The 19,369-nt window shown below is 32.7% G+C and overlaps 1 protein-coding gene across 1 annotated transcript in view; it reads left to right on the forward strand.

Moving 5' to 3' along the window:
* LOC129223991 (cyclic GMP-AMP synthase-like) overlaps positions 1-4,675 on the forward strand; it is a 30,593-nt gene extending 25,918 nt beyond the window's left edge. Inside the window, exons 7-8 of the mRNA XM_054858386.1 lie at positions 661-792; positions 3,996-4,675. Of these exons, the coding sequence (XP_054714361.1) occupies positions 661-792; positions 3,996-4,178 (315 nt within the window). The 3' untranslated portion in view covers positions 4,179-4,675. The remainder of the gene's footprint in view (positions 1-660; positions 793-3,995) is intronic.
* The last annotated feature ends 14,694 nt before the right edge of the window (positions 4,676-19,369 follow it).

Consider the following 19,369-nt stretch of genomic DNA (forward strand, 5'->3'; position numbering starts at 1 on the left):
GGTCTAGGCGCTATGCGCATCACAGAGATCCAGACATCCTCCGGACAGAGTGTCTTTCAGCTATATTATTAGTAAAGATTATATGACATAGTGTGAAGTTTGGTGTGAAAAAATACAATGAAATCCTGTCAGAAAGAAAAAATTATTTTCCAATCAACAAAATGTATGGGTTGGATCCCCCCCCCCCCACTCAACTTGTTCTTAGTTATTTCTTTATTTTACTTTATTAATTTTTTTTTTTTAATTTTTTTGAAAAGCACTGCTTTTTAATTTTCACTTTTCTTCTTTATTCTTAACTGTAGCTTCTCAAATTATATTTATATAGTAAAAAGTACGAGTTTGCTGTCACGAATTTTAGTCGGAATTTTTAAACTTCAATGTTTCCAAGCTCATATTATGACGTACTCACAAAGGTTACGCAGCAAGCAAGTCTTGTTATACAAAAAGAAAAAAAAGTTAAAAACTAATCATAATTTGTTTTAGAGTGAACTATTAGTTATTGGTGTACATTTCATAGATATTCTTTAATCAAATTTTAACTGTTATGTATCAACTATTAATTATTGAATACATCAGATATTTTTAGTTTAAATTATTACACAGAAAGTTAAATATTTAAAACATACTTCTCTAATTTTATATTTCATTGCATTATTTTAGCTTTTACGAGATAAGGAAAACTGGAGGGATCTAGCATCTTATTATATAAAGACTGTAATGCTATGGAAAGTTAATGCCAATCCCAGCAATGAATATTGGAACAATACGTACATCTTTGAACGCTTACTAGAGGTATTCAATTCATAAGCAATGTCGTTTTGAGTTCTAAACTACTGCTCATTAATTTCAATACATTTCCTAATTTACAAATGTCTATCATAAGCATATAAAATGTAGTACTTTAGAATAATATTCACATATCTGTTATTTATAAAGCTGCTTCTATTTATTTCTGTTTCAAACATATGTCGTAAAAAGGATAAAAATCCATTTTTGTTGTATTGCCTGAAAGCGAGCATTTTAAAGCGATGTGTATTGTGTTTAATTACTGCATCATATTATGCAAAATACACATGCGTGACATGATTAGTAGTTCAGCTAGGTATTGGATAAATGTGCTCATGCCCTGGTTTAGAGAAAACAAGCATAAAGCAAGACTGAGCAAGAAAATTTTTTAGATTGGAATTTTTTGTCATTACAGTGGAACCTTGATAACTCGACATCCCAAGGGAATATGAAAACATGTCGACTTACGTGGATGTCAACTTACTGAGGTTCCATAGCTTTCATTCCTAAAGAGTATCTGTATCCAGAGCCGTAACCAGAATTTTGTTTCGGAGGGAGTTTTACCAAACACATTTTTTGAAACATTTATATGGTGTATCATATTTGGTTTCATGTGTATTCTATTGATTTTTGTTGCAATAGATTATCTAAATGGAGGGAGGGGATGTTCTTACAAAATGCCATATTGTTACATGATAAATGAATTTCTTAATAACTACCATAAATATACAATGAGTTCGTACAATTTTTCAGTCATACTAATTTCATTTCACAAATAAAATTGAAATAATAATAATAACAACAATATTATTTTTGTTACCAAAATATAAATAAATAAATAAAATAAATAATGGGCATTTCTTTGGATGAGAAATTTCAGAGGGGGTTTGAACCCTGTAAACCACCCCCTTGCATACGGCCCTGTCTGTATCGCTTGCTCTCAATTATATGTCTTTTACATCTTTGCATTTTCTTCATGTTCCACATTTATCTGCATTTGAAAAGCACTTAAGTTGAAGTAAATTAATGATTAAATTACTTTTTATATCCTGTTAATAAATAGGAAAATTTTGTAAAGCAATAAAGTGTGATATCAGAGTTGTTTTTCTTAAGTTTGAAATTTTTCCTGTTGCTGTTTAAGCCCCCATTTGTTACTCCTATTTATTTCTTTTTGTATTCTTATTAGTACTATCTTGAAATTGGCAGGTATGAATTTATGAATGAAATAAAATAGAATTTAAGCGAATTAATTCTGAAAAATGACTGCAATGCTGTTTGTATAATTCTAAAGAACAATTTACATAATTTATGACATTTTAAATTTTGCCAGTATATAGGAGAAAGGGAGGCACATGTGGACAATTTTGACCATGCAGTACACTTGTGGGGCGTTTAACATATCTGTGTATGTGTTTATACAGATACTTTATATATTATAGTGATTTAATTATGTTTTAAAATCAGTCAAATAAAAGTATCAGAAATACATTTTGTGGTGTCTGGAATTTTCAAAATTTTACTCTGGAAAGCCTGGAAATCACAGAGAATTATATCTGGAGATTGGCCACCCAGTCTATGATATTTGTCAAAGCGATTTGCCAATGTTTTGAATTTATGCATTGTTTTCATTTTTACGTCGTTTTGTTCAAGTGAATCCGTTGAAACAATGCTTTACTTTTTCTTTTTAAAAGAGAAATACGGAAATTTGTACGTTGTTTTGACCACTAAAACAAAGTTTTCCCAAGGAAATAAAGTGTTTTAAAGGTTTTTATGATAGTACCAATGAGAAAAGAGTTGAAAAATATTGCTCAATAATTAAAATTCTTTGATCCTGGGAGAAAGCCATCTTGACCTCCCTACATGCTTAAAGCTACCAAAGAAGTCAATGATCATGAAAAACAAAAATAAAAATGTTATGTCATTTTGAAGAATATAGTGTTGCCAACTAGCCAAATAATTGTTGTTTAAAATGACAGCATTTTAATGACATTTGTTATTGATCACAATTTCAACTGCACTCCATATGCTTTCTTTTTTGTAAACCTTTTTGCTGTGATTTTGAATATGCATTTTATGACACTTCCTGATGTTTTTTTTTAAAGTTATTAGATTCAAAATTAATGCATGTATGCTATAGGGTCAGTATCACAAAAACGGTCATTTTCATGTCCCTGCAATAGTTTACAAATGTTTTATAACTCATACATATTTTCAGGGGTTCAAATACTTTTCAGGGTAGAGTTTAACTAGATCATAAAAAGCAAAATTTCTATAGTTTATTTTAAATCTCTTTAATGCAAGTTTAAAGTAACCAAATGTCACTTTCGTACTTCTCCCCACTGTTAGTAAAAAAATATGAGGAAAAGTTTTCTCGGCAAACGAAGAGTTCACATTTTTGTGGTTTTTATTTCAAAAGATTGAAGCATTGAGGGAAAAAACATTAAAAATTAAGTTTTTACTAAAAATTAGTTCACTTAATTATTTTTAAGTTTGTCTCTAGCGGTTGATATCATTCCCTCACAACAGTCAACTTCCTTCCCAGGATTACAATGAAATAAAAAAAATTCCGCAAAAAATGTAGTAATTTAGAGCTGGAAACCCACAAAAATATTGCAACATGTTTGCGTCTTTAATTTGTCGGAAATAATTCCTTGGAATCGATATGAAAACATAAAATTAGAGAAAGGATTTTTGCATCTGTCATTCCCTCATCTGTTTTTATAGAAAAATAAAATAAAACAATGCATGAAAATTGCATGATTGTAAGTTGCTCCTCAGTTTGAGAGTATTTGTATGCAAATAAACTCAAATATCAGTTAGGTATAACAACTTGAATCCAATTTTAATGAATTCATCATTTAAGCAAGTTTATAATGCTGAGGGTTGAGTTTATGATGCTGAGGGGGATGCTATTCAAAAAATATTTTTGTTCAACAAAACCAATATTTTTTTTCATTAAATCCTTACATGCATCTATCTCTAAAAAAGGTTTCATCTAATTACCCACTTTATTTTTTTTTTTTTTTTTTTTTTTTTTGAGCTTAATAAGCTCAAAATGACTGTTTTTATGAGAATGACCCTATAGTAAATTTGTGCTAGAGTATCTTCATTAATCCTTGTAAATGTACAATTTTGGATGTTTTCTTAGTTCATATCTGCTTTTGCATTTTTATTACTTTGTCATAATTAGCTATTGAACTATTTTACAGGTTATGAAATTGCTTCATAATTACCTGCAAGAGCAACATCTACCTTTCTTCTTCTATAAACCTCACAATCTTATATACAAGATGAATCAATTGCAATGTCAGAACTGGAGTTACAGATTAGAGCATATTATTTCTGAAATTGATTCTGATTATAATAATTTAAATACCTTTTTTTGCAGTTGAGTTGTATATGGGGGGGCTATTGAGTAATGCTGCTTTTTTATGAAAGGTAACTATGCTATGTATCAGATTAACATGGTCTGAAAGCAGTCGGGGGCAAAAAAAACTCTTTCCAAAAAAAAAAAAGAAAGAGAAAGAGTTTTTTAATGAGGTTTTAAATAAATTTATTTCCTTAGTTATCAATTTATTGAACCCACTTTTTTACTGTATTTATAATCCTTGATTACACTTGGATAGTATGAAATTACGTTTGAGTCTGTCAGTATTTTTTATTTCATGTTTAATGTTGAAAATGCTAGTTTTTTTCAAGTGGTGTTTGGGAAATCTTTTTGATAAATTTGCTTCTTGTATCAATTAACCCCTAAGTTTGTATTTTTTTTAATACTACTGCTCAACCATTAAAAATATGTACTGTATATATGGTATTTCAAAGTCTTAAAGTATTTTGTGATATTTTAAATTAATTTATGATAATTTAATTTATTTGTTAATTTATTTCTTGTGGGAATTTGATTAAATTTGTTTTTGTCTTTTTACATTATTTGTTGTCAATTCATTTGTTCAGTCTAGCATTCACTATGGTAGTTTTTTAAATATTTTTTTAATCATTAGTTTTTAAAAGTCATCTTCAAATAATATGACACATTAGTTAGGGTAGCAATGCAATGGAAAAATAGGGGTGACTGAAAATACAGGTTGGTTTTTTAAAGAAAATCAGCTAAATTAAATTTTTTAAAAGAAAAAAAAATAGTAAAGTGATATTTTGTGTATTATTAATGATCTAAACATTGTAAAAAAAGAGCATGTACAGTCGACTCCCACTACAACGTGATCCGACTTACGCGAAATGGCTATAACGCGATTTTTTTCCTATAAAGAATTTTAGACATAACACAAATTCCTTGCCCGCAATACGAAAAGTTTCAAAAGGGAATCGCGGTGTGTAAGTATCGGCTTTGTTATTGGCTACTAAAAAACATTTTTCGTGAATGGACTTTCATCCCTATAGCATCACTGAGAGCGGAAGTTCCCTCACCGTACTGTCTGATACATCGCTTATACAAATATAACTACTCCTCATTTTCCTTTTTTTTTCATTCTAAATATGAAAGCTGTTGAAATATAATGACACCTAAGAGTGATGTTTTATCTTGTGAAGATCGAAAGAAAAAGGAATTTTCTGACAGTTAAAGAAAAGCTAAAGATTATGTGCTTGAACAACTACAAAATGCATCGAAGGTAGCACGACAATTAGGTATGAGTGAATTGTCCATGTGTACAATTGAAAGTCAAGAAAAAGAAATCTGTAAAAGTTCACCTTAGAAAAATGCAAAAAATATGAAAATGGAAGCTGCTCTTGTATTGTGAATTTAAGAAAGCAGGAATAGGGGTGTTGTCGTAGAGGGGAACGTTATAAAATAAGTAGTGAAGCAATTGCATTAAAAAATATATTAGAATTAACGATTTGATTACGCAACTTAAATCATCAACATCTTCATTTTCTAAAGTTACAAATATCATTACTGGATCATCTGTACAGTAAGACTCTTGTGCATTTGTTTTTCTTACTTCATACTGTATGTACCGTATTGGTTTATTTTATGTCTTTCTTTCCCATTGATTATTGATTTTGTGCAGCGTAGCAGTATTTTATGTTGATTAAAACGCTTTATTTAAAATATAAATAAAAATTCAGTTTTTTACTTCCTTTTACGAAGTAAAGGAAGTATTTATGTAAGAAACAGTAATGTATAGTAGTTGAGAAATGGTTTTTAACAGTTTGAGGTGGTGTTTACAAGTGTATAAAACAATTGAATATATTTGTAAAAGTTTTTCCACATACCCTTTTCCACAACGCAATATAAAAAATAAATATTTCTTATCTTTCATGTTTTTTCTCACTCTAAGTGCATGCTCTAAATGCTCATAGTCATAAAGTCAAAAAACAAACACTTTTGGCCCCATTTATTCAATAAACAAAATCAGATAGCCTTTTTGTAAGGGTAAATCTTCCGAAACCGAATATTTCTCCATAGAAGCAATGTTAAAAGACTCCGTTTTAGCCGATAACTTATAAGACTGGCAGATAAACCTATAAGACTGGTAAGTTTTTGCAAATTTTTTCCCAAAGAAAAATTTTGAAATCAATAAAAACTAATTAACAACCTGAACAGATGAAGGATATTAATTTTTTTAGGGACAATAAAGAGAGCACAAAAATGTTAGAATGTGAAGGGGATATTTTCCCAAGAAAATGAAATGACAAAACTGCTGCCCCTTGACTGATGAATAGACAAACCATTTAAAGCCAAATAATTTACAAACGTCAAATAACTAACAAACTAAACAAGTTTTGTTTTCAGACATAGAGACTAGTAAAAAAATAATTTTGTGTCTCTCTAAAGATTTTACTTTTTAACTGGTGTACATTTTTCAAAAATGCCTGGAACAATATTTCATCTACTGTCATTGAAAAGTTTTCAAAAGGTCAATTTTACAAAACCTTTTGCATTTGGGCAGGGAAAACTAGAGCAGTAGAGTTAATTAATAATTCTTTACATTTTTCAAACACATCGATGGTCGTTTTGTTCTACGAAATAACAGAGTTACCATTTTTGACTTTTCCGTTTATATAGTCATTTAAACAACCCTGAATTTTAGCAGCATCTTTCAAAAATTTACGATAAAAATTTAGTGTTGCCAAAAATCATCTCAGCTTGAAAACTGTTTTTGGCAAGGAAAATTCTTTGATTGCCTTAATTTTTCAGAATAGGAGATATTCCTTTTTTTGAAACTGAAAAACCTAAGAAATTTACTTCAGGTTTTCCAAAAACACGTTTTTGAAAATTTATAACCAAACCATGTTTATTTAAAGTTTGAAAAACACGTTCTAAGCCTTTTTATGAGTTTCCTCACCGGAAGAAGCGATTAATAAATCAACTACGCATATATAACAACAATCTAAATCTCTTAAAGTATTATCCAGATATCTTTGAAACGATTGTGAAGCATTATGTAATCCGAAAGCCATGTAAATATATTCAAAAAATCCAATGGGGATGGTTGCAGCGGTTTTTGGTATATCCTTTGACTCGACGGGTACTTGATACTCTTTAACCATATCAATCCGACTAAAAATAGTTTTGCCTCACAAACTAGCAACGAAGTCGTGAATATGAGGTAATGTGTAACGGTCGGGTATCGTTACCCGATTGAGCCATCTAAAAATCTCCACAAATTCGCCGTGTAGCATCTTTTTTAGGTACAAAGTGAACGGGACTGGCCCGAGGACTTTTAGATGGCTTAATAATTCCTTGCTGCAATAAGTCATTAAATATGTATGTATATATATATATATACTAAAGGACCCGACAGACGTTGTTCTGTTCAAACTTTGTAAGTTGAAAAGTTAAAAAATTTCAATAAACTATCAAGTGTTTGAACCGTTTTGTTGAAAAAAAAATGATTTAAGTTGTGTTTGGTGTCAGAATACGTATATTTATTACAACTTTATTTATCTAATGCCCACTGAGCAGTTGTTTTATTAACTATTTTTTCTTCTGGACTTGATGGCATGTTCCTGCAGCCATACTCAAAGGATAAGAAGCGTCCTCAGATATTAAGTGTAAAAAACTAACTACCCATCTTGAACAAACGGGAAATCCAGCTGCAACATCCCCCATATGAAAAAGAACAAAACAACCGAAAGGATAACGTTTTAAAAAAATGATAAAGGTAAAAACAGTTATCTGAATAAGCGAAAACCACTCATCCCCCCCTCCCGATATAAAATAAACACATTCTTCAACTAAAATGACTAAACACTCTTTAAAAACGAAAATCAGTTCTTTGCAGTTTGAAATATTTCGCCAAATAAACAAAAAATACAATAAATTACATTAGCAGTAGCTTTAAAATGCAAACAAATGATCACGAAACTCTACTGTTTATAACCAAAGTCGCCGAGCCACCACGTAACTGTAATCTAGCCGATCAGTGAGCGAAGCGAACTCCTACCGATTAGCGGTCCGATCTTTTGAACGAAAACTTTTAAAACTTCATATATTGCCTAATTTATTATTTCCACCAAAGATCAAGATCTTCCACTGTACTGATCTTTTGTGTACAGAACTACCCTGTTGTAATTTATCTAGACGAAAATAAGATTTGTTTCGTCTTTAAATTCCATCATCTTTTCCTTTAATAATGTACTGATTAGTTTGATAATCCTTAAAGTATTCTTGACATTGATGCCAAAACTCAGATGGATTCGAGCCGAGAAACAAATGTTGCTAGGTACGGTACTTTCTGATCATTTGGTTAGGAAAACCTAAAACCTAAAGCACCGATCCGGTCACATGGTTCAACCAGGGAGGCTAAAAGAAGGAGCCTCATCTCCTTTGGCAGCGGGGCGAAAAAGTGACCGGATTATTCCATCGCCAATGGTGGCGCTAGTGGTCCATCTCTCGCAGTTCGCTCGCCTGATTTAACCGACCCCGAGTATTCGACTGGGTGGATGCCGGCAGTTAGCTAGTTTGGGGCCATTGATACGAAAAATTTGTTGGAACTCAATAATATCGCGCGGTCAGCACGATGGACCTAAAATTACTTTCTTTCTTATATTTGTTCTAGAATTTAGACATTAATTCTGTGTGTCCTCGATCTTCTTTCTCCTTAGTTCTTTTACTCCAATTAATTTATGCAGTAACTTCGATCAACCCTCTCCCCCCCTCCCCCATAAATTTTGCATGATATAAGCTCATTTAAAATTAAATATTTCACAGTAATATGTGCAATAATATTTAGTTTCTTTTTTTGTTTACTTCTGCTGAAAAAGCCGTTTTCCCCCCTTTTTTTTTCTGGTGGATTAATCTTTAAAAACGATAAGAAAAAAAAAATAATTAATACTTTGAACATTGAAAAAAAACTGCTTTTTCGTTAGTTAATTGTGAACAATTAAAAAAGAATCTTACAAGAAAGTGCTATTTAATTCAAGCGTTAATCTAGTTTATTGCTTATATTTATCAAGCTAAGTTTCGTTTTCACTTACCATAATTACTTGGTTCTTTTATTCCAATATTTGGTTCTGTTACACCGAGTTTCTTTATCCTGCACCCCCCCCCACACACAAATTTCGTGCGATATTAGCTCATATAACTTAATATAGTTCACTGTATTATGTGCACCAATATTTAGTTTCGTTTTTGTTTAATTAATTACTTTTGCTGAAATAACCTTTTTTTTCTTTTTATTTCGTTGGATTTATCTTTAAAAACGATTAGAAAAAATATTAACACTCTGTATATTGAGAAAAAAAAATTGTTTATCGTTAGTTATTAGTGAACAATTACAAATAATGTTACAAGAAAGTGCTATTTATTACAAGCGTTGATCTAGTTTATAGCTTATATTTATCACATTGTGTTTCGTTTTCACTTACCATAGTTACTTTCTTTCTCCTCCTCCCATACATAAATTTCGTGTGATATAAGCTTACATAAAACTTTATGTATTACGTTTAGTTTGAAATTGTTGCTCTGCTCTGGATTTAAGTGAAATTTGAAGAAAAAAAAAAAGCAAAACATAAATATTTTGATGAAAATTATAAGTTAAACAGTTCAATCTTAATTTCAATTGAATTCTCTACATGAGTGCGTTATTGAGTTTTTCTACTACAGTGGAGTTTCTATTATTCAAGTTAAGCATATGTGAAATTTAATAAATAAGAAGAAAAAGGACATGGAAATATAACTAGAAGGAAACAAAATTAGTGATTTAAATTCCAAAACTTTAGTTGTTCATTGCTACTCTCTTTCTATTTTTTTAAATGAATAACTTTAAAATCAAGTCTTCTCGCTTACTCTTAAAATTAAATGCATAGTACTCAGAAAAATTATGAAAACCGGATCGTAATTTACGGGTTTTATTGGGAGAAAATGTTTTCAAAAGCCAGCTAAAATCATTTTTAGTTTCATGGCAAATGAGCAGAACAGCCATATCAAAAACAATATACAAAATAGAACACAAAATTGCACAACACATAACAAGAATGAATGCTCGCTAAAGTCGTAGCAGAAATACAAATTAAACACATCGAATGCAAAATATGCCAAAAACCTAGGGTGGAGTAAAGTATTCTATGCTTCTTTGAACAGCTTTCATGGCGAAAGTAGTTTAATACTTCCAAATATACAGGTGATAGTTTTTAAAACACACTTGTTTACAATGCTTCGCTACGAGCGAAAAGATATAAGTAGTGCGAGAGATGATACTCTAGCGGCCTCTGGCGGAAGTGGAATTTTGTTGCCAAACTGCTAACATGGAGATTCGTCTCCTTCCTTTTACTCCCTGGGTTCAACTACGATGACAGAACACACGTTTTGCGTGAACCTTCCAGTACTTTACTTAAAAATATATCTCGGGACCTAAAATCGTTGCTTTCACTCTCTCTCTCTCTCTCTCTCTCTCTCTCTACGTTTTATCTATTCTCAATTCACATATCACAGTAAAAAATTTCCTTACAAATACAAAAAGCAGAGCTGGCTTTCTCAATTGTCCTTTGGCAATGGGTTAAATATTTATTTCAGTTCTCGCTCAACAATAGGTTAAAATAAATATTAATCATTTGGGAGATATAACCATCCAATGTTAAAATTAATTTATTAATTAACTAAAACGTTTCCGATTCTTTCCATCGCGCTTCAAAACCATGCTTGCCACAACTTAATTACACACAAAAAATTTGATCAAAATCGGTCCAGCCGTTTAAAAGCCTTATGGTGACAAACGTCGCACAGAAGATTTATATATATATATGTGTGAACTTTCGTTTTGCAGTGTTGTTTTTTGATTTGTGTAAAGAACTGTTGTACAAAGCGCCATCTTGTGAGAGAAACTTTCCAGAGTGAGAAAACGCGTGAAAGAGACGGGAGTCGGATGCTTGAGCGGAAACAAGCAAGTGTTCCAGACGGGAACTCTGTAGAACATTATGTTATGGTTCCAGATGGGAACATTCAGTGTTAACTTTTGTGTTTTTGTGTTTGAGTGTGTTCGTACTTGTATTTGAATTAAGTGTGAAATTAAATGTGAGTGTCGTTGAAGAGAAGGACTTGTCTTATTTGTGTAAAGCAACGAGAGTTGGAAGATCTATATTTACATGGGGGCCCGTCCCGGATGGAATTAGGATGGAATTAGTATAGAATTCGGATATAGTTCCGGAAAGTCTCAAGAAGTGGCCGTGAGTACTTTTTACTGATTTATTTTTACTGTGTTTATCCAAGTTCTGTAATTTTGAAATATGGCGTACCTAGCCAGAGTTAGAAAAAATGATCTTCTTACTCTAGTTGACGAGCTTGGGCTGACAGTATGTCAAAACCCTAATGTAGCAGATCTAGTTAAAATAATAACGAGTGATAAAGAATATGATGAAGAGTTTACTAGAGCTATTTTCGAGCGAATGCAGGATGAAAAAGAAGAAAAAGCAAAATCGGAACTCGAGGATAGGGAATATGAATTAAAGAGATTAGAATTAGAATCTAAACAGCTTACAAGTTTAACACCGTCACCTCAAATTGACATTTCTAAGCTTATGTCTCGTTTCGATAAAAACTGACTTGAGCATTTATTTTTCATTATTTGAAAAACAAATAAGTCGATTGGACATTCCAAAAGACAATTGGGTAGTTTACCTTTTAGGCCTTCTACCATTAGACATTGCTAATTTAGTAGTGCGAGAACCGGACCCACAAGCCAGCGATTATGAATATGTTAAAAAGATCTTATTAAAGCGATTTAAACTTTCACCAGAGCAATTTAGGCAGAATTTCTTCACTCATAAAAAAGAAGCAAATGCGTCTTGGCGCGATTACGCTTACGAATTGAACAACTTTCTTGAAGAATGGATTAAGGGATTAGACATCGACAACTTTGAAGAATTAAAAGATCTTTTTGTTGCTGATCAAATTAAGAGAAGAATACCGTTTGAAACTAGAGATCATTTTGTTGAAGAATTGCCAAAATTAAATAAAGTAACCGATTTAGTAAGTAAACTAGATGAGTATGAGACTGCAAGATTTCACCTTAAAAAACCGACTTCAAAAGATCCAAAATCCTATGAAATTCAAAATAATTTGAAATATGACGGTAAAACCAAATCATCGTCAGCTCGTTCGCAAGCAAGCTCTTCAAACCAGCACATCAAATGTTTTGGTTGCAATGCTATGGGTCACAAAATTTCTCAGTGTCCTAACAAAGCAAGGGGAATTAAGTGCCAAAAATGTAATGAATATGGTCATCGGAAATATGAATGTAATAAAAATGTTAGTATCAATGATGTAAATAAACCTTCAATTAATACATGTAGTAATAGTAATGAGAAATTGTTCAAAAATATTCAAATTATGGATAAATTTGTAAATGCAATTTTTGACACCGGATCAGACTTGTCAATTGCCAAATCCGATTTTTATGAGTATCTTGGAAAGCCTGAATTAATACCTTGTGATATAATATTGAATGGTATTGGAAATGAGAATGTCAAGGCTATTGGTTATTTTTATTCAGATATTGTTGTTGATAATTTTAAAATTCGCGTGAAACTGTTTGTTCTTAAGAATCTTTGTTGTGATATTTTAATTAGAATGGATGTAATTAGCAAACTTAATATTTTATTGTCGGGATCTACTTTAAAGGTTCTAGGATTGCGAGAAAATTATTCAGTTAATCTTTTTTCCATCAATGTATCCATGTCAAATCAGCTAACAGAAAAAAGGAATCAAAGCGAAATGACCTTGGCAGGGAGAAGAAATGATCCGCTCATTTCAGTTGAAGAGGGCATAATTAATTCAAAAGCCGAAGTGCAAGGTCAAAGTTTTGTAGCTGAACCCAAGGAGGGAAAAGGGAGAAACCCAAGTGAATCTTTAGTAGTGGGTGTAGATGATATTGAAATAAACGATAGTAAATCACAAAATGATTGCGTCAACGTTTTGGCTACACTTGTTAACGGGATAAATATCCATGAGTTAGATTTGAGTCATATTGCTAACACACAGTTGAGAGCAGAGGTCTTAGAATTAATTAACTGTTATAAACCACTCAAGATAAAGAATTCCGAAGTGAAAATGAACATAATTTTGACAGACGATAAACCTGTAAATTTATCTCCCAGACGTATTTCTTTCGCGGAACAAAAAATTGTTGATGATCAGATTGAGGAATGGTTACGAAATGGAGTCATAAAACATAGTTCTTCAAACTATAGCGCGTCGTTGGTATTATGTCGTAAAAAAGACTTATCATACAGACTATGCATTGATTACCGACAGTTAAACAAAAAAATTATAAAGGATAAATTTCCGTCGCCTTTGATTGAAGATGTCTTGGATCATCTAGAAAAAGCTAAAGTATTTACAACGTTAGATTTAAAGAATGGGTTTTTCCATGTTGACATTGACCAGAAAAGTACCAAATATACTGCCTTCGTGACAACAAAGGGTCAATATGAATTTTTAAAAGCTCCATTTGGTCTTTCCGTATCGCCGAACGTGTTCCAAAGATACATTTTGGATATATTCTGAGATTTAATGCGCGACAACACAGTCATTATTTATATGGATGATTTAATCATTCCATCAGAAAATGAAGTAGAGGGGCTTATTAAATTGAAACGAGTTCTTAAAATAGCTTCCGAGTATGGAGTAGAGTTCAATTTCCGAAAATCTCAGATTTTGAAGAAAAGAATTGAATTTCTAGGCTACATAATAAAACAACACAATTCAACCATCTCCGACGAAAATACATGCAGTTCAAAAATTTCCTCGACCAAAAACATTGAAGCAAGTTCAAAGCTTTTTAGGCCTTACAGGATACTTTAGAAAATTTATTCCGCATTACGCGCAGATAGCCAAGCCCCTAAGCGATCTTCTGCGAGGTGACAAACCCTTCGAATTTAATTGTGAAAAGGAAGAATCATTTGTTAAACTTAAGGAAATGTTGATACAGAAGCCCGTTTTACATATTTTTACCCAAGGAGCACCTATAGAGTTACACACGGACGCTAGTAGTCATGGGTTTGGAGCAATTTTATTACAACAATCGGAACAAGGACAATTTCACCCAATTTATTACTTCAGTCAGAAAACATCACCCGCACAAGAAAAGTATTGCAGTTATGAATTGGAGGCCCTCGCAGTAATAGAAGCTCTTAAAAAGTTTAGACACTATCTACCAAGATTCTATCCTATCTATCAAGATTCAAAATAATTACAGATTGTAGCGCTTTTCAAAAGACATTGGACAAGAAGGATCTTACTCCAAAAATAGCGCGATGGGTTATGTTCTTACAAGAATTTGATTTCGAAATTAAACATAGGGAGGGTGAACGAATGAAGCATGTTGATGCTTTAAGCCGTAATGTTGCTTGCGTTGTAACGCGTTCGCAAAATGCAATTACAACACAGATTGCAGCCGCTCAAGAACTTGATGACTACGTTAAAACACTTAAAACACTAATTGAACAAAACGGAGAACAAAACGGTTATTTTCTCAAAAATGGTGTATTGTATAAATACGAAAACGGTAGAGAATTGTTAGTTATACCTGAAGCTATGAAATTGCAAATTATACAAAACATACACAATCAAGGACACTTTTCCGCATCGAAAACTGAGACTTAAGCAAGACTTTTATATTCCTAATGCACGAAAATTAGTAGAGACTGTAGTAGCTAATTGTGTAAGCTGCATCTTATGCAATAAGAAGCGAGGAAAAGGGGAAGGAATGCTAAACCCAATCCCTAAGAATAATGTCCCCTTAGACACTTATCACTGTGATTTTATAGGACCTCTTCCGTCCACAAACAAACGATACCAACATATTTTTACAGTGGTAGATGCGTTTACAAAATTTGTATGGTTTTATCCAGTAAAATCCACATCATCTCAAGATGCTATTGAAAAACTGCAGTTACAGAAAAATGTATTCGGTAGTCCATCGCGGATAATATCCGATAAAGGTCCAGCTTTTACATCTCAGATGTTTGAAGATTATTGTACTGATGAAGGTATAGAGCATGTTAAAATAACGACAGGAATTCCTCGTGGGAACGGACAGATTGAAAGAATTCACGCAATATTAATTCCAGTTCTTTCAAAACTTTCTCTCGATAACCCGCAGCACTGGTACAAACACGTAGCTACAGTTCAGAGAATCATTAACAGTAGCACAACCAAGAGTACTAAGTTTACATCATTCGAACTTTCAACCGGAGTAAAGATGAAAAATAAAGAAGATGTGAGAATTCAGAAGTTGTTAGAAGATGAAATTGTTAAATGTGTTATGGCAGACAGAGAAAAACTACGAGAAGAATCTAAGAACAATATCTTGAAAATACAGCAAGAAAACTGCCGTCAGTTTAATCGAAAGAGGAAAAAACCTCGCGAGTATAAAACAGATGACCTAGTAGCCATCCAGCGCACTCAATTTGGTTCTGGATTGAAACTGAAAATGAAATTTTTCGGACCGTATCGTGTGAAAGCAGTGAAACCTCACGATCGCTATGACGTCGTGAAGATTGGACACCACGACGGACCAAACAAAACTAGTACAGCAGCTGACCACATGAAACCCTGGTCTACAAATATCCTTTAATGTCATGTTTAATTTGTTTTTTCTTATCTTTCCAGTTTTTCTTTTAAGTAGATGTTCTGCAGATGTGATGCTGACGAGGACGCCAGTATTGCAGGATGCCCGATGCTGTGAACTTTCGTTTTGCAGTGTTGTTTTTTGATTTGTGTAAAGAACTGTTGTACAAAGCGCCATCTTGTGAGAGAAACTTTCCAGAGTGAGAAAACGCGTGAAAGAGACGGGAGTCGGATGCTTGAGCGGAAACAAGCAAGTGTTCCAGACGGGAACTCTGTAGAACATTATGTTATGGTTCCAGATGGGAACATTCAGTGTTAACTTTTGTGTTTGAGTGTGTTCGTACTTGTATTTGAATTAAGTGTGAAATTAAATGTGAGTGTCGTTGAAGAGAAGGACTTGTCTTATTTGTGTAAGCAACGAGAGTTGGAAGATCTATATTTACATATATATATATATATATATATATATATATATATATATATATATATATATATATACAGAGCCGGCCTTAAGCCGATTAGAGCAAAAGTGTCCACTTGGGCCCCGCGCTTGCAGGGGCCCCGCGCCAAAAGAAAAAAAAAACTTTTTTCCTTCAAAGAGAAAAAATGTATGAGAATAAAAAGTTCAAAATTAGTGTTTAACTCTTGTTTAATTTGGGAGTGTGGAGTTAATTTTTGTCCAATTACAATGAGGTTGTGGAGGTTTCTGCGTAGGCTTCACAATGGTGCCCCTATTCGTTTGCCCCAACTGTAGGTAATGGGCCTCAAAGAAGAAATTTTTATCGAGTAGTACAATGAGAAATAATGTAAGGGTCCCATTCCAAGATCTTAGTATCGCATGGGCAAACTGGGAATTGACCGAAGCACCCAAATTTTAGTGGCTCCCAAAGCTGTCTTTTAAATCTATTTCAGTTATTTATTACTAATTACTTATACATTATTTTATTCATTTATTTATTTTGGTATAAAAAATGCTAAAACTCAACGATGAATTTTTCTGCAACACACAATTTACAATGAACCGAATTTAATCCTGAATGCCACTTGCCCCAAGTATCACCAATACTCTTATTATTCTGCAGTTCTAAATGACCTCTCTCCCCCTCCCCTCCAATACAGCGTGATTGATGCTTAAAACATCATGAAAATAATTCCATACAAAACGAATTGCGAAGAGTTACTTGTGAAAATCGAGAAAACAATTATGTGTCCTATTCAACACGTAGAACCAAAACCATAAAGACGTCGCATGTGGGTTTAAACCTTCGATTCAGTTTCGAACCTCTACCTTCTTTTTTGGTCTTTTAGAAAAATAAAAAGGGGGTCGTATTTGGGATTGTTATTTTCACCTTGTCTTATCTACAGTTTTAACTGGTTGTCTAATTTCTAATTTTGAAGGTTATTTCATTGATTAAAAAATTTCCTACGAAAAGAGACCTACACCAGCATGGCAGTTAAATGTTCTCACTTTTGATTCTCTACACATTTTATGGCCGAATATATAAGAATTGTGCTCATTTATTTGTTTTATTTTCATAATAAGAGGTACAATGTTTTCAATAGTGTATTATTGCTGCCGTAAGACCAAATAATACGAAAGGAGTTAAATTTTTGTGAGACCCCACTTTGTAAACAAGTTGAACCACCACAATAAATCAGTTTTTAGAACTTCAAATTTTTAAGCAATGAGGCCTTAAAACATTCATCCCCCCCCCCCTTAAGTCTAAACATATAGCCTAAAATTTGGTTTCTACTACTTCAGTGTCAAAAAATTGCTTGGGGCAGCCTCCAAAACTTTGATCTTTCATCTAACGTGATTGTTAGGAGCTCTCCAAAGATTGGATGAAATTCAGTCTAAAAATTCATAATTTTAAAAAATTCCGAGGGAGATTCCTTTTTCTCCTTATACCTCCAAAAATGACATAAAATCGCGCTATATAAATTCTAATTTCGATAACTTTCTAGGGGAAGGTCCCCGAACCTTTCACTCCTTTCCCTAAAATCAACACAGATAGCTAAATTTTTAGATTTTAGAACATTCCGTGGTACCATTCTCCCTCCTAAAGATAGACAAAAATTGACATCAGTTTAGAAAACATTTCTAGAAGGGATCACCTACTCTTTCCTCTCTTGTAATTAAAAAAGGCCTAAATTGCGTTTTTAACACTTCAGTATTGACTAAAATTTGACTTCAAATTTGAAAATAATTAAGTTGAGAGTTCCTTTCTCTTCCCCTTAATTTTACCGAAAATAGCTTCAACTTCCAATTTTGACGTCAGTTTTGAAAATTCTTCCGGAAGAAGCCTTCAACCCCAAGCTCCTTTACCAAAACTTCTTCCGACTAAAACTAGGTTTATAATACTTCAATTTCTAAAATTTTACAGGGGTGAGGGTACGTTGCTCTAAAGCCCTGTTTCAGGGCTTTACGTTGCCTGACCTCCCACTTCTGTGCTACAGCTGGCGGGCTTCACCATAGAAACAAATATTTTGTCTTTAGGTCTTGTAGCATTTTTTGTATAACTTTTCCATCGAAGCACTGCATTGTTCATGAGGAATTTCTGTGTTTGTCTTACAGTTTTTGCATTAACTCTAATTCTGCTTTCGTGTCTCAAATTAAGTGAAATCATTTTGTAAGGGGCCCACTAAAATTCTCCAATCGGGCCCCGCATACGCTAAGGCCGGCTCTGTATATATATATATATATATATATATATATATATATATATATATATATATATATATATATATACGTACTTACAAAAGAAAATAATGGGATTCAGGGATTCACTGCCTCACAGAAAAACTCCAAGAGGGTTTATTGGATTTCCCTCTCGGATTTTTTCAAAATTGAAATTAAATTTAACTTTTTTCAATGATATTAGGGGTTCAAGAGTTCCTCAAGACGATTTTTCGAAATCGAAGTGTTAGAAACACAATTTTACCTGAGTTTAGAGATGCTAAAAGGTGACGCTATCTTTGGTGCCGTCAAGGATTCCCTTACTTTACCAAAATTATCAGCTCACCCCTGGAAGTTTTTCGAAACTGATATCCTGAAATTCAACATCTGCCTTTTTTTGATAAATTAGGAGGAGCACGAGGATTTCCCTTCTGAAATCATTCTCGAAGCTGAGGTTAATTGTAGTGTTTCTTCTTGGACAAAGAACGGTTCAATTATAAAAGCAAAATTGTAAGCTGCCTGTCAGGAGGACATTAGGAAAATGGTTAGGGTTTCAGGATCCTCCCCCAATTTTTTTTTTCTTTCTAAATGTGAAGTTTCAGCTACGCAATTACAGGCTGTTTGAAACGTTGGATGAGAGGTAAATTTTATAAAATGTCTTCCTGAAAATTTTTGAAATTTATATCCTTAGCACGCATTTTAGGCTTGATTTGCTCTTTTTAGGGGATGGGTCAAGGTTCGAAAGCTCTCCTGGAAAACTGTCTTTAGAGTTTCAAAAACGCAATTTTGGTCTATAAACTTTAAAGAAAATGTTAACATCTTCTCCATTTTCTTATTATTTTTTTATGATCACGATACTTTGCTTCTATTTTCCTGGT

Source organism: Uloborus diversus, chromosome 1 (assembly GCF_026930045.1).
Source record: "Uloborus diversus isolate 005 chromosome 1, Udiv.v.3.1, whole genome shotgun sequence".
NCBI lineage: Eukaryota > Metazoa > Arthropoda > Arachnida > Araneae > Uloboridae > Uloborus > Uloborus diversus.